At 60.1% G+C, this 15,636-nt stretch overlaps 1 protein-coding gene across 1 annotated transcript; it reads left to right on the forward strand.

The window, feature by feature from the left end:
- The first annotated feature begins 1,708 nt into the window (after positions 1-1,708).
- Positions 1,709-14,066, forward strand: lix1l (limb and CNS expressed 1 like). The gene is made up of 5 exons (XM_085978763.1): positions 1,709-1,980; positions 4,363-4,503; positions 8,395-8,490; positions 10,018-10,095; positions 13,463-14,066. Exons 1-5 carry the CDS (start codon positions 1,852-1,854, stop codon positions 13,703-13,705), a joined length of 687 nt encoding a protein of 228 aa, XP_085834889.1. The 5' UTR covers positions 1,709-1,851; the 3' UTR covers positions 13,706-14,066.
- The last annotated feature ends 1,570 nt before the right edge of the window (positions 14,067-15,636 follow it).

The raw sequence follows: 15,636 nt of genomic DNA on the forward strand, positions 1-15,636 counted from the left end.
GTTCGGGGGGAGGCCCGGGGCCGTGTTTCGGGGGAGTCCCGGGGCCGTGTTTCGGGGGTCCGGGCCGTGTTTCGGGGGGGGTCCCGGGGCCGTGTTTCGGGGGGGGGGGGCGGTGCCGTGTTTTGGGGGGGGCCCGGGGCCGTGTTTCGGGGGTCCCGGGGCCGTGTTTCGGGGGTCCCGGGGCCGTGTTTCGGGGGGTCCCGGGGCCGTGTTTCGGGGGGGGGAGCGGTGCCGTGTTCTGGGGGGTCCCGGGGCCGTGTTTCGGGGGTCCCGGGGCCGTGTTTCGGGGGGTCCCGGGGCCGTGTTTCGGGGGGTCCCGGGGCCGTGTTTCGGGGGGTCCCGGGGCCGTGTTTCGGGGGGGGGGGGCGGTGCCGTGTTTCGGGGGTCCCGGGGCCGTGTTTCGGGGGGTCCCGGGGCCGTGTTTCGGGGGCGGGCCCGGGGCCGTGTTTCGGTGGGGGGTCCCGGGGCCGTGTTTCGGGGGTCCCGGGGCCGTGTTTCGGGGGTCCCGGGGCCGTGTTTCGGGGGTCCCGGGGCCGTGTTTCGGGGGTCCCGGGGCCGTGTTTCGGGGGTCCCGGGGCCGTGTTTCGGGGGGGTCCCGGGGCCGTGTTTCGGGGGGTCCCGGGGCCGTGTTTCGGGGGGGGGGGCGGTGCCGTGTTTTGGGGGGGGCCCGGGGCCGTGTTTCGGGGGTCCCGGGGCCGTGTTTCGGGGGTCCCGGGGCCGTGTTTCGGGGGTCCCGGGGCCGTGTTTCGGGGGCGGGCCCGGGGCCGTGTTTCGGTGGGGGGGCCCGGGGCCGTGTTTCGGGGGTCCCGGGGCCGTGTTTTGGGGGTCCCGGGGCCGTGTTTCGGGGGCGGGCCCGGGGCCGTGTTTCGGGGGTCCCGGGGCCGTGTTTCGGTGGGGGGGCCCGGGGCCGTGTTTCGGGGGGGGTCCCGGGGCCGTGTTTCGGGGGTCCGGGCGTCCGGGCAGTGTTTCGGGGGTCCTGAGCTGTATTTCGGGGGCCCGGGGCCGTGTTTCGGGGGGGGTCCCGGGCCGTGTTTCGGGGGTCCGGGCGTCCGGGCAGTGTTTCGGGGGTCCTGAGCTGTATTTCGGGGGCCCGGGGCCGTGTTTCGGGGGTCCCGGGGCCGTGGTTCGGGGGGGGCCCGGGGCCGTGTTTCGGGGGGTCCCGGGGCCGTGTTTCGGGGGGTCCCGGGGCCGTGTTTCGGGGGGGTCCCGGGGCCGTGTTTCGGGGGGTCCCGGGGCCGTGTTTCGGGGGGGTCCCGGGGGCCGTGTTTCGGGGGGTCCCGGGGCCGTGTTTCGTGTTTCGGGGGGTCCCGGGGCCGTGTTTCGGGGGGTCCCGGGGCCGTGTTTCGGGGGTCCCGGGGCCGTGTTTCGGGGGTCCGGGCCGTGGTTCGGGGGGGTCCCGGGGCCATGTTTCGGAGGTCCGGGCCATGTTTCGGGGGGGACCCGGGGCCGTGTTTCGGGGGGGGCCCGGGGCCGTGTTTCGGGGGGTGGGGGGCCGGTGCCGTGTTTCGGGGGGGCCCGGGGCCGTGGTTCGGGGGTCCCGGGGCCGTGGTTCGGGGGTCCCGGGGCCGTGGTTCGGGGGTCCCGGGGCCGTGTTTCGGGGGGGGGGCCCGGGGCCGTGTTTCGGGGGGGGGGTGGTCCGGGCCGTGGTTCGGGGGTCCGGGGCCGTGGTTCGGGGGTCCCGGGGCCGTGGTTCGGGGGTCCCGGGGCCGTGGTTCGGGGGTCTAGGCCGTGGTTCAGGGGTCCCGGGGCCGTGGTTCGGGGGTCCGGGCAGTGTTTCGGGGGTCCTGAGCTGTATTTTCTCCCCCCCCACCCCCAGTGAACGTGGTGGAGGCTCTGCAGGAGTTCTGGCAGATGAAGCAGAGCCGAGGGGCCGAGCTGAGGAACGGAGCCCTGGTGGTGTACGAGATGGTCCCCTCCAGCAGCCCCCCCTACATCTGCTACGTCACCCTGCCGGGGGGTAGCTGCTTCGGCAGTTTCCAGGTACAGCGCCTGCCTCGCGCTCCAGCTTTATCGCGTGACGCCACCGTCAGCACGCAGCGCTGCCCAGACGGTGAGCCACTGAGGAGGCCGTGCCCAGACCGCGCAGCCTCCTGCCGACAGCTAGATCGGCTCAGCCAGCAAGCCTGAACTGACCCGAACCCCACTCCGCTGTCCGTACCGCAGGAGGACTCGCTCACGGGCCCCTGCGAGGACTCGGTGTGTCGGTCAGTGTCCGAGGCACGGGTTGTGACAATCGGTGTGTGAGGTCTGAGTGTGACAATCGGTGTGCGAGGGCTGAGTGTGACGATTGGCGTGCGAGGGCTGAATGTGGCGATTGGTGTGTGAGGGCCGAGTGTGACGATGGGTGTGCGAGGGCCGAGTGTGACGATGGGTGCGCGAGGGCCGAGTGTGACGATCGGTGCGCGAGGGCTGAGTGGGACGATCGGTGCGCGAGGGCCGAGTGCGACGATCGGTGCGCGAGGGCCGAGTGCGACGATCGGTGCGCGAGGGCCGAGTGCGACGATCGGTGCGCGAGGGCCGAGTGCGACGATCGGTGCGCGAGGGCCGAGTGCGACGATCGGTGCGCGAGGGCCGAGTGCGACGATCGGTGCGCGAGGGCCGAGTGCGACGATCGGTGCGCGAGGGCCGAGTGCGACGATCGGTGCGCGAGGGCCGAGTGCGACGATCGGTGCGCGAGGGCCGAGTGCGACGATCGGTGCGCGAGGGCCGAGTGCGACGATCGGTGCGCGAGGGCCGAGTGCGACGATCGGTGCGCGAGGGCCGAGTGCGACGATCGGTCTTGGGGGGGGCTGGCTGTGTCGATTGGTCTCGGGGGCTGGGTTTGTCAGTTGGTGTGCGAGGCTGAGTGTGTCGATTGGTCTCGGGGGGGCTGGCTGTGTCAGTCAGTGTGCGAGGCTGGGTGTGTCAGTAGTTGTGCGAGGCTGGGTGTGTCAGTCGGTGTGCGAAGCTGTGTGTGTCAGTCGGTGTGCGAAGCTGAGATTGTCAGTCGGTGTGCGAGGCTGGGTGTGTCGATTGGTCTCGGGGGCTGGGTGTGTCAGTCGGTGTGCAAGGCTGGGTGTGTCGATTGGTCTCGGGGGGGGGGGGCTGGGTTTGTCCGTCGGTGTGCGAGGCTGGGTGTGTCGATTGGTCTCGGGGGGGGGGGGGCTGGGTTTGTCCGTCGGTGTGCGAGGCTGGGTGTGTCGATTGGTCTCGGGGGGGCTGGGTTTGTCCGTCGGTGTGCGAGGCTGGGTGTGTCGATTGGTCTTGGGGGGCTGGGTTTGTCCGTCAGTGTGTGAGGCTGGGTGTGTCAGTCGGTGTGCGAGGCTGGGTGTGTCAGTCGGTGTGCGAGGCTGGGTGTGTCAGTCGGTGTGCGAGGCTGGGTGTGTCAGTCGGTGTGCGAGGCTGGGTGTGTCAGTCGGTGTGCGAGGCTGGGTGTGTCAGTCGGTGTGCGAGGCTGGGTGTGTCAGTCGGTGTGCGAGGCTGTGTGTGTCAGTCGGTGTGCGAGGCTGTGTGTGTCAGTCGGTGTGCGAGGCTGGGTGTGTCAGTCGGTGTGCGAGGCTGGGTGTGTCAGTCGGTGTGCGAGGCTGGGTGTGTCAATTGGTCTCGGGGGCTGGGTGTGTCAGTCAGTGTGCGAGGCTGGGTTTGTCGATTGGTCTCGGGGGTTTTGTTTGTCAGTCGGTGTGCGAGACTGGGTGTGTCAGTCGGTGTGCGAGGCTGGGTGTGTCAGTCGGTGTGCGAGGCTGGGTGTGTCGGTGTGCGAGGCTGGGTGTGTCAGTCGGTGTGCGAGGCTGGGTGTGTCGATTGGTCTTTGGGGGCTGGGTTTGTCAGTTGGTGTGCGAGTCTGGGTGTGTCGATTGGTCTTTGGGGGCTGGGTTTGTCAGTCGGTGTGCGAGGCTGGGTGTGTCAGTCGGTGTGCGAGGCTGGGTGTGTCAGTCGGTGTGCGAGGCTGGGTGTGTCGATTGGTCTTTGGGGGCTGGGTTTGTCAGTTGGTGTGCGAGTCTGGGTGTGTCGATTGGTCTTTGGGGGCTGGGTTTGTCAGTCGGTGTGCGAGGCTGGGTGTGTCAGTCGGTGTGCGAGGCTGGGTGTGTCGATTGGTCTTTGGGGGCTGGGTTTGTCAGTCGGTGTGCGAGGCTGGCTGTGTCAGTTGGGGTGCGAGGCTGGCTGTGTCGGTGCGGGGCAGGCTGTGTCGGTGCGTGTGCGGGGCTGGCTGTGTCGGTGCGGGGCTGGCTGTGTCTGTCGGTGCGGGGGGGGCTGTGTCGGTGCGTGTGCGGGGCTGGCTGTGTCGGTGCGTGTGCGGGGCTGGCTGTCGGTGCGGGGCGGGGCTGGCTGTGTCGGCGCGAGCTGCTTCCTGTGTTACTAAGCTGTGTGTTGGGTTCCCCCCAGTTGTGCCCGACCAAGGCGGAAGGGCGACGCAGTGCGGCCAAGATCGCCCTGATGAATTCTGTCTTCAATGAGCACCCGTCTCGCAGGATCAACGACAACTTCATTGAGAAGAGCGTGTCCGAGGCCCTGGCGTCCTTCAATGTAAGTGGGTGGGGCGGGGGGGGATGAGAGAGGCGCGAGTGGGGGCGAAGAGGGCAGAGTCACTCAGTACATCTCCCAGCGCTGCTCTGGGACACTCCACACTGTGCTTGGGGTCAGGCTCAATCTGACCCTGTGCTTGGGGTCAGGCTCAATCTGACCCTGTGCTTGGGGTCAGGCTCAATCTGTGCGCAGATTGGCTGCCGCGTTTCCCACATTACAACAGTGACTACACTTCTGAAGTATTTCATTGGCTGTGAAGCGCTTTGAGACGTCCGGTGGTCGTGAAAGGCGCTATACAAATGCAAGTCTTTCTTATCATACAGCGCAGAACATAAGAACATAAGAAATAAGAGCATTCGGCCCCTCGAGCCCGCTCCGCCATTCAATAAGATCATGGCTGATCTTCCATCTCATCTCCACTTTCCCGCCCGATCCCTCGATTCCCCGAGAGTCCAAAATCTCTCGATCTCAGCCTTGAATATACTCAACGACTGAGCCTCCACAGCCCTCTGGGGCAGAGAATTCCAAAGATTCACCGCCCTCTGAGTGAAGAAATTCCTCCTCATCTCAGTCCTAAATGGCCGGCCCCTTATCCTGAGACTGTGACCCCTGGTTCTAGACTCTCCAGCCAGGGGGAAACATCGTCCCTGCATCTACCCTGTCAATCCCCCTCAGAATCTTGTCTGTTTCAATGAGATCACCTCTCATTCTTCCAAACTCCAGAGAGTATCGGCCCATTCTACACAATCTCTCCTCATAGGACAGCCCTCTCATCCCAGGAACCAATCTAGTGAACCTTCGTTGCACCGCCTCCAAGGCAAGTATATCCTTCCTTAGATAAGGAGACAAGAACCGTGCCCAGTACTCCAGGTGTGGTCTCACCAAGGCCCTGTACAATTGTAGCAAGACCTCCTTACTCTTATACTCCAACCCCCTTGCAATAAAGGCCAACATGCCATTTCCCTTCCTTATTGCTTGCTGTACCTGCATGCTAGCTTTCTGTGTTTCTTGCACGAGGACACCCAAATCTCTCTGAACACCAACATTTGAAAGTTTCTCACCATTTAAAAAATATTCTGTTCTCTATTCTTCCTACCAAAGTGAATAACCTCACATTTCCCTACATTATACTCCATCTGCCACTTTACTGCCCACTCACTCAGTCTATCTATATCCCTTTGCAGACTCTGTGTTCTCCTCACAGCTTACTGTCCCACCTAGCTTTGTATCATCAGCAAACTTGGATACATTACACTCGCTCCCTTCATCTCGGTCATTAATATAGATTGTAAATAGCTGAGGCCCCAACACTGATCCTTGCGGCACCCCACTAGTGACAGCCTGCCAACCGGAAAATGACCCGTTTATCCCTACTCTCTGTTTTCTGTCCGTTAACCAATCCTCTATCCATGCTACTATATCACCCCCAACCCCATGAGCCCTAATCTTGTGTAATAACCTTTTATGTGGCACCTTATCGAATGCCTTTTGGAAATCCAAATATAGTACATCCACTGGTTCCCCTTTATCTACCCTGCCAGTTACATCCTCAAAAAATGCTAATGAATTTGTCAAACACGATTTCCCTTTCATAAAACCATGTTGACTCTGCCTAACCATGTTATGATTTTCTAAGTGCCCTGATACCACTTCCTTAACAATGGATTCCAGCATTTTCCTGATGACTGATGTCAGGCTAACTGGCCTGTAGTTCCCTGTTTTTTTTCTCTTCCCTCCTTTCCTGAATAACGGTGATACATTTGCGACCTTCCAATCCGCTGGGACCGTTCCTGAATCTAGGGAATTTTGGAAGATCAAAACCAATGCATCCACTAACTCTTCAGCCACCTCTTTTAGAACCCTAGGATGTCGGCCGTCAGGTCCAGGGAATTTGTCGGCTTTTAGTCCCATTAGTTTCTCTAGTACTTTTTCTCTACTGATAATTAATTTCTTTAAGTTCCTCACTTTCATTAGCCCCTTGTTCCCCACTATTTTTGGTCTGCTTTTTGTGTCTTCTACTGTGAAGACAGATTAATACGCATGGGCATATAATTGGGAAATGAAATTCAACACAGATAAATGTGAGTTATTATATTTTGTTAAGAAAAATAGGGAGGTCACATATTACTTGGAAAATATGATACTAAGTGGGGTAGATGAGCAAAGGGATCTCGGAGTATAAATACACAAATCACTGAATGTAGCAACACAGGTTAACAAGGCCATAAAAAAGCAAACCAAACACCAGGGTTTATTTCTAGAAGGATAGAATTGAAAATTAGGGAAGTTATGCTAAACCTGTATCGAACCTTGGTTAAATGTAAGAAGTCACACAACACCAGGTTATAGTCCAACAGTTTTATTTGAAATCACAAGCTTTCGGAGCGCTGCTCCTTCGTCAGGTGAAGTGCAGCAATGCATAAAGACACAGCTTATATAGTCAGAGAATAATGTCAGATGTTTACAGGTAATCTTTCTAACTGCCATTTATCACACCTCGGCAGAGAGATAATCACAGCAATCAAAGGTGTGAATGGTGTCCAAACAGGTCAGTCAGGAAAACATTACATCAAAGAACAATGAGGTGGGGTCACAAGGGGTCAAATGTTGCAGATGCTGGGGTCTGTATGAAAAACAAAAAACAGTCAAAAAACATATTTTTTTTGCTGGAAGTCACAGCAGGTCCGGCCGCATCTGTGTAGAGAGAACAAGCCAACGACGACTCGAGTCTGGATGACCCTACGTCAGGTGGGGTTACATGTAACCTTGGTTAGACTACACTTGGAGCACTGTGTACAGTTCTGGTCGCCATATTATAAAAAGGATATAGAGGCACTGGAGAGGGTGCAGAGAAGATTTACAAGGATGATACCAGAAATACGAGGGAAAGGATGACCAGGTTGGGTCTCTTTTCTCTTGAAAAAAGAAGGCTGAGGGGTGACCTAAAAGAGGTCTTTAAAATTAGGAAAGGTTTTGATAGAGTGGATACAGAGAGAATGTTTCCACTTGTGGGGAAGAGCATAACTAGAGGCCATCAATATAAGATAGTCGCCAAGAAATCCAATAGAAACTTCTTTACCCGGAGAGTGGTGAGAATGTGGAACTCGCTACCACAGGGAGTGGTTGAGGTGAATAGTATCGATGCATTTAAGGGGAAGCTGGATAAACACACGAGGGAGAAAGGAATAGAGGGTTATGCTGTAAGATTTAGACGAGGAACAACGGGAGGAGGCTCGAGTGGAGCATAAACGCCGGCATGGACTGGTTAGGCCGAATGGCCTGTTTCTGTGCCGTGTATCCGATGTAGATACAAAATATTTGTTTAAAGTCTCTGCCATTTCCTTATCCCCCATTATAATTTCTCCTGTCTCAGCCTCTAAGGGACCAACGTTTACTTTTGCTACTGTCTTCCTTTTTACAGACTTGTAGAAACTCTTACAATCTGTCTTTATATTTCTTGCTAGTTTACTCTCTCGTTCTATTTTGTCACTCTTTAGCATTTTCTTGGTCATCCTTTGCTGGTTTCTAAAGCTCTCCCAGCCCTCAGGCTTACTGCTCTTCCTCGCAACATGATAAGCCGCCTCTTTCAATCTCCTTAACTTCTTCAGTTAGCCACAGGTGGATCACCTTTCCCATGGGGTGTTTATTTCTCAACGGAAAGTATATTCAAGGGAGGAGGCCATTCGGCCCATCGTGCCTGTGCCGGCTCTTTGAAAGAGCTCTCCAATTAGCCCCACTCCCCCCCGCTCTTTCCCCACAGCCCCGCAAAGTATTTATCCAATTCCCTTTTGAAAGTTACTATTGAATCTTTCAGGTAGCGCATTCCAGATCACAACTTGCTGAGTAAAAAGATATCTCCTCCTCTCCCCTCTGGTTCCAAATCTCCTACAGGGCAACAGGGAAGAGGCCGACATTCCCAATACTGGCATCGGAGCCTTTCGATTCATGCTGGAGTCCAATAAAGGGAAGTCCATGCTGGAGTTTCAGGTAAATCTGGACTTGGGGGAGAGACGGGGAGGGGGAGAGACTGGGACTGGGGGAGGGGGAGAGACTGGGACTGGGGGAGAGACTGGGACTGGGGGAGGGGGAGAGACTGGGACTGGGGGAGGGGGAGAGACTGGGGGAGGGGGAGAGACTGGGACTGGGGGAGGGGGAGGGGCTTCGATGGGAGGGTTAGTGTACCAGAGGGAGGGGCTTCGATGGTTTAGTGTGCCAGAGGGAGGGGCTTCGATGGGTTAGTGTCCCAGAGGGAAAGGCTTCAATGGGAGAGTTAGTGTACCAGAGGGAGGGGCTTCAATGGGTTAGTGTACCAGAGGGAGGGGCTTCGATGGGAGGGTTAGTGTACCAGAGGGAGGGGCTTCGATGGGAGGGTTAGTGTACCAGAGGGAGGGGCTTCGATGGGAGGGTTAGTGTACCAGAGGGAGGGGCTTCGATGGAGGGTTAGTGTACCAGAGGGAGGGGCTTCGATGGGTTAGTGTACCAGAGGGAGGGGCTTCGATGGAGAGTTAGTGTACCAGAGGGAGGGGCTTCGATGGGAGGGTTAGTGTACCAGAGGGAGGGGGCTTCGATGGGTTAGTGTACCAGAGGGAGGGGCTTCGATGGGTTAGTGTACCAGAGGGAGGGGCTTCGATGGGTTAGTGTACCAGAGGGAGGGGCTTCGATGGAGAGTTAGTGTACCAGAGGGAGGGGCTTCGATGGGTTAGTGTACCAGAGGGAGGGGCTTCGATGGGAGGGTTAGTGTACCAGAGGGAGGGGCTTCGATGGGAGGGTTAGTGTACCAGAGGGAGGGGCTTCGATGGGAGGGTTAGTGTACCAGAGGGAGGGGCTTCGATGGGAGGGTTAGTGTACCAGAGGGAGGGGCTTTGATGGGTTAGTGTACCAGAGGGAGGGGCTTCGATGGAGAGTTAGTGTACCAGAGGGAGGGGCTTCGATGGGTTAGTGTACCAGAGGGAGGGGCTTCGATGGGAGGGTTAGTGTACCAGAGGGAGGGGCTTCGATGGAGGGTTAGTGTACCAGAGGGAGGGGCTTCGATGGGAGGGTTAGTGTACCAGAGGGAGGGGCTTCGATGGGTTAGTGTACCAGAGGGAGGGGCTTCGATGGGTTAGTGTACCAGAGGGAGGGGCTTCGATGGAGAGTTAGTGTACCAGAGGGAGGGGCTTCGATGGGTTAGTGTACCAGAGGGAGGGGCTTCGATGGGAGGGTTAGTGTACCAGAGGGAGGGGCTTCGATGGAGAGTTAGTGTACCAGAGGGAGGGGCTTCGATGGGAGGGTTAGTGTACCAGAGGGAGGGGCTTCGATGGGTTAGTGTACCAGAGGGAGGGGCTTCGATGGGTTAGTGTACCAGAGGGAGGGGCTTCGATGGGTTAGTGTACCAGAGGGAGGGGCTTCGATGGAGAGTTAGTGTACCAGAGGGCGGGGCTTCGATTCCCCTACCCCCCCCTCCCCTGGTGCTGAAAGGGTTTGTCCTGGGTGTTGGCTCCGTCTATAGCTGTACCTGTTGTCTTTCCATTTCAGGAGCTGATGACTGTATTTCAGTTGCTACATTGGAACGGGAGCCTGAAGGCCATGAGGGAGCGACAGTGCTCGCGACAGGTAAATCCCCACACTGCCGGCAGTACAGTGGGAGCCGCCGCACGGCGCTCAAATACACCTTTCGCTACTGGTTTATTTATAATGATGATGGGAGGGGGCTCGGTGTGTGCAGTGAAGGGGCGCGGTGTGCCGGGGTTAGCGGTGAAGGGGCGCGGTGTGCCGGGGTTTGTGGTGAAGGGGCGCGGCATGCCGGGGTTTGCAGTGAAGGGGCGCGGCGTGCCGGGGTTTGTGGTGAAGGGGACGCGGTGTGCCGGGGTTTGCGGTGAAGGGACGCGGTGTGCCGGGGTTTGCGGTGAAGGGGCGCGTTGTGTATCTATAGATATGTGAAGAGAGAAAGATTGGTGAACTCAAGCGTAGGTCCCTTGCGGTCAGAATCAGGGGAATTTATAATGGGGAACAAAGAAATGGCAGACCAATTAAATACATACTTCGGTTCTGTCTTCACAAAGGAGGACACAAATAACCTCCCAGAGATTTCGGGGAACATAGGATCTAATGAGAGGGAGGAATTGAATGAAATCAGTATTTGTAGGGAAATTATGTTAGGGAAATTGACGGGGTTGAAGGCCGATAAATCCCCAGGGCCTGATAATCTACATCCTAGGGTACTTAAGGAAGTGGCCCTAGAAATAGTAGATGCATTGCTGGTCATCTTCCAAAATTCTATTGATTCTGGAACAGTTCCCATGGATTGGAGGGTAGCTAATGTAACCCCACTGTTCAAAAAAGGTGGTAGAGAGAAAACGGGGAATTATAGACCAGTAAGCCTGACATCGGTAGTGGGGTAAATGCTGGAGTCCATTATAAAAGATGTAATAGCAGAGCACTTGGAAAACAGTGACAGGATCGGACAAAGTCATCATGGATTTACAAAAGGTAAATCATGCTTGACTAATCTACTGGAATTTTTTGAGGATGTAACTGGTAAAATAGATAAGGGAGAACCAGTGGATGTGGTGATTTGGACTTTCAGAAGGCTTTCGATAAGGTCCCACATAAGAGATTAGCGTGCAAAGTTAAAGAACATGGGATTGGGGGTAAGGTACTGACTTGGATAGAGAACTGGTTGGCAGACAGGAAGCAAAGAGTTGGAATAAACAGGTCTTTTTCCGAATGACAGGCAGTGACTAGTGGGGTACCGCAGGGATCGGTGCTAGGACCCCAGTTATTCACAATATATATTACTGATCTAGATGAGGGAACTAGATGTAATATCTCCAAGTTTGCAGACGACACAAAGCTGGGTGGGCGTGTGTGCTGTGAGGAGGATGCAGAGAAACTCCAGTATGATTTGGACAGGTTGGGTGATTGGGCAGATGCATGGCAGATGCAGTATAATGTGGATAAATGCGAGGTTATCCACTTTGGTGGCAAAAACAGGAAGGCAGATTATTATCTGAACGGCAATAGATTGGGAAAAGGGGAAGTGCAACGAGACCTGGGTGTCCTTGTGCACCAGTCGCTGAAGGTAAGCATGCAGGTGCAGCAGGCGGTTAAGAAGGCAAATGGTATGTTGGCCTTCAAAGCGAGAGGATTCGAGTACAGGAGCAAGGATGTCTTGCTGCAGTTGTACAGGGCCTTGGTGAGACCACACCTTGAGTATTGTGTGCAGTTTTGGTCGCCTTATCTGAGGAAGGATGTTTTTGCCATGGAGAGAGTGCAGCGAAGATTCACCAGACTGATACCTGGGATGGCAGGAATGACGTATGAGGAGAGATTGGGTCGATTGGGCTTATATTCGCTAGAGTTTAGAAGAATGAGAGGGGATCTCATTGAAACTTATAAAATTCTAACAGGACTAGATGCAGGAAGGATGTTCCCGATGGCGGGGGAGTCCAGAACCAGGGGTCACAGTCTAAATATAAGGTGTAAGCCATTTAGGACAGAGATGAGGAGGAATTTCTTCACCCAGAGAGTGGTGAACCTGTGGAATTCTCTACCACAGAAGGCAGTTGAGGCCAATTCATTAAATATATTCAAGAAGGAGTTAGATATATTTCTTAAGGCTAAAGGGATCAAGGGATATGGGGAGAAGGCAGGGACAGGGTACTGAGTTTGGATGATCAGCCATGATCTCATTGAATGGCGGAGCGGGCTCGAGGGGCCGAATGGCCTACTCCTGCTCCTATCTTCTATGTTTCTATGTGCCGGGGTTTGCGGTGAAGAGGCGCGGTGTACCGGGGTTGTGCGGTGAAGGGGCGCGGTGTGCTGGCGTTTACGGTGAAGGGGCGCGGTGTAGCGTGGGTGTGTGGTGAAGGGGCGCGGCATGCCGGGGTTTGCGGTGAAGGGGCGCGGTGTGCCGGGGTTTGCGGTGAAGGGGCGTGGTGTGCCGGGGTTTGTGGTGAAGGGGCGCAACGTGCCGGGGGTGGGTGCGGTGAAGGGACGCAGCGTGCCGGGGGTGGGTGCGGTGGAGGGGCGCCATGTGCTGGGTTTGAGGTGAAGGGGCGCAGCGTGCCGGGGTTTGCGATGAAGGGGCACAGTGTGCCGGGGGTGGGTGCGGTGAAGGGACGCCATGTGCCGGGGTTCGAGGTGAAGGGACGCCGTGTGCAGGGGTTTGAGGTGAAGGGGCGCAGCGTGCCGGGGGCGGGTGCGGTGAAGAGACGCAGCATGCCGGGTGCGGTGAAGAGACGCAGCGTGCCGGGGGCGGGTGCGGTGAAGGGACGCAGCGTGCCAGGGTTTGCGGTGAAGGGGCACAGTTTGCGGGGTTTGAGGTGAAGGGGCGCAGCGTGCCGGGGTTTGAGGTGAAGGGGCGCAGCATGCCGGGGGTGGGTGCGGTGAAGGGACGCAGCGTGCCGGGGTTTGCGGTGAAGGGGCGCAGTTTGCGGGGTTTGAGGTGAAGGGGTGCAGCGTGCCGGGGGTGGGTGCGGTGAAGGGGCGCAGCGTGCCGGGGTTTGCGGTGAAGGGGCGCAGTTTGCGGGGTTTGAGGTGAAGGGGCGCAGCGTGCCGGGGGTGGGTGCGGTGAAGGGGCGCAGCGTGCCGGGGGTGGGTGCGGTGAAGGGGCACCGTGTGCCGGGGTTTGAGGTGAAGGGGCGCAGCGTGCCGGGGTTTGCGGTGAAGGGGCGCAGCGTGCCGGGGATGGTGCGCTGAAGGGGCGCAGCATGCTGGGGTTTGCGGTGAAGGGGCGCAGCGTGCCGGGGATGGGTGCGGTGAAGTGACGCAGCGTGCCGGGGGCGGGTGCGGTGAAGGGACGCAGCGTGCCGGGGTTTGTGGTGAAGGAGCGCAGCGCGCCGGGGGTGGGTGTGGTGAAGGGACGCAACGTGCCGGGGTTTGCGGTGAAGGAGCACGGTGTTCCCGGGTTTGCGGTGAAGGGGCGCCAGTGACGGTGGTGAGGAGCCGGACCTCATGCACCCTCTCCCTCTCCCTGCAGGAAGTGCTGGCTCACTACTCGCACAGAGCCCTGGACGATGACATGCGCACCCACATGGCGATGGACTGGGTGAACCGGGAGCATGAGCTGCCGGGGATAATCGGCCGCGAGCTCGCCACTGCCGAGCAGGAGCTGGAGGAGGCGCGGCTGGCCGGGAAGGAGCTGCGTTTCTATAAGGAGAAGAAGGACATCCTGGTCCTGGCCGTGGGCCAACTGGGCCCCAAACACACGACCAACTGCTGAGGCCCCATCTCCCCGCCTGACTGTGAGCTGCCGGACAGTGGCAGGTCCCTGGGCGGTGGAAGGGCACAAGTAGCGGGGCAGCTCCATTCCGAACTGGCGGCTCCTCTCGCCAATACTTTACACCGTTTATATTTACCGGGCACTCGCGGCAATTCCTCACTGACTGTCTGCTTATTCTTCGCTTATATCCTGGGCATGTGAAATTGTTCAGAGCACAAGGGACACTTCTCTTTAAAGCTGTGTTGCTCCTGTTAATAAGGACGACACAGCAGCAATAATCACCGATTACTGCGAGGGGTCACTGAGGCTGCTCCCTGGGGGAGTCCCAGGGTCACTGAGGCTGCTCCCTGGGGGAGTCCCGGGGGGGTCACTGGGGGAGTCCCGGGGTCACTGAGGCTGCTCCCTGGGGGAGTCCCGGCGGGGTCACTGGGGGAGTCCCGGGGCCACTGAGGCTGCTCCCTGGGGGAGGCCCGGGGGGTCACTGGGGGAGTCCCGGGGTCACTGAGGCTGCTCCCTGGGGGAGTCCCGGGGGTCACTGGGGGAGTCCCGGGGTCACTGAGGCTGCTCCCTGGGGGAGGCCCGGGGGGTCACTGGGGGAGTCCCGGGGTCACTGAGGCTGCTCCCTGGGGGAGTCCCGGCGGGGTCACTGGGGGAGTCCCGGGGCCACTGAGGCTGCTCCCTGGGGGAGGCCCGGGGGGTCACTGGGGGAGTCCCGGGGGTCACTGAGGTTGCTCCCTGGGGTCACTGAGGCTGCTCCCTGGGGGAGGCCCGGGGGGTCACTGGGGGAGTCCCGGGGGGTCACTGAGGCTGCTCACTGGGGGAGTCCCGGGGGGTCACTGGGGGAGTCCCGGGGGTCACTGAGGCTGCTCCCTGGGGGAGGCCCGGGGGGTCACTGGGGGAGGCCCGGGGGGGAGTCACTGGGGGAGTCCCGGGGGGTCACTGAGGCTGCTCACTGGGGGAGTCCCGGGGGGTCACTGGGGGAGTCCCGGGGGTCACTGGGGGAGCCCCGGGGGGGGGGGGGTCACTGGGGGAGCCCCGGGGGGGGGGGTCACTGGGGGAGCCCCGGGGGGGGGGTCACTGGGGGAGCCCCGGGGGGGGGGTCACTGGGGGAGCCCCGGGGGGGGGGGGGGTCACTGAGGCTGCTCCCTGGGGGAGGCCCGGGGAGTCCCGGGGGGGGGTCACTGGGGGAGCCCCGGGGGGGGGGGGGTCACTGAGGCTGCTCCCTGGGGGAGGCCAGGGGGGGTCACTGGGGGAGTCCCGGGGGGTCACTGGGGGAGTCCCGGGGGGTCACTGAGGCTGCTCACTGGGGGAGTCCCGGGGGGTCACTGGGGGAGTCCCGGGGGGGGGGGGGGTCACTGGGGGAGCCCCGGGGGGGGGTCACTGGGGGAGCCCCGGGGGGGGGTCACTGGGGGAGCCCCGGGGGGGGGTCACTGGGGGAGCCCCGGGGGGGGTCACTGGGGGAGCCCCGGGGGGGGTCACTGAGGCTGCTCCCTGGGGGAGGCCCGGGGGGGTCACTGGGGGAGCCCCGGGGGGGGGGTCACTGGGGGAGCCCCGGGGGGGGGTCACTGGGGGAGCCCCGGGGGGGGGGTCACTGGGGGAGCCCCGGGGGGGGGTCACTGGGGGAGCCCCGGGGGGGGGTCACTGGGGGAGCCCCGGGGGGGGGTCACTGGGGGAGCCCCGGGGGGGGGTCACTGGGGGAGCCCCGGGGGGGGGTCACTGGGGGAGCCCCGGGGGGGGTCACTGAGGCTGCTCCCTGGGGGAGGCCGGGGGGTCACTGGGGGAATCCCGGGGTCACTGAGGCTGCTGCCTGGGGGAGGCCCGGGGGGTCACTGGGGGAGTCCCGGGGGTCACTGAGGCTGCTCCCTGGGGGAGGCCCGGGGGGTCACTGGGGGAGTCCCGGGGTCACTGAGGCTGCTCCCTGGGGGAGTCCC

Source organism: Somniosus microcephalus, unplaced genomic scaffold, assembly GCF_052327205.1.
Source record: "Somniosus microcephalus isolate GS21.2 unplaced genomic scaffold, FLI_Smic_1.0 unresolved_chr7, whole genome shotgun sequence".
NCBI lineage: Eukaryota > Metazoa > Chordata > Chondrichthyes > Squaliformes > Somniosidae > Somniosus > Somniosus microcephalus.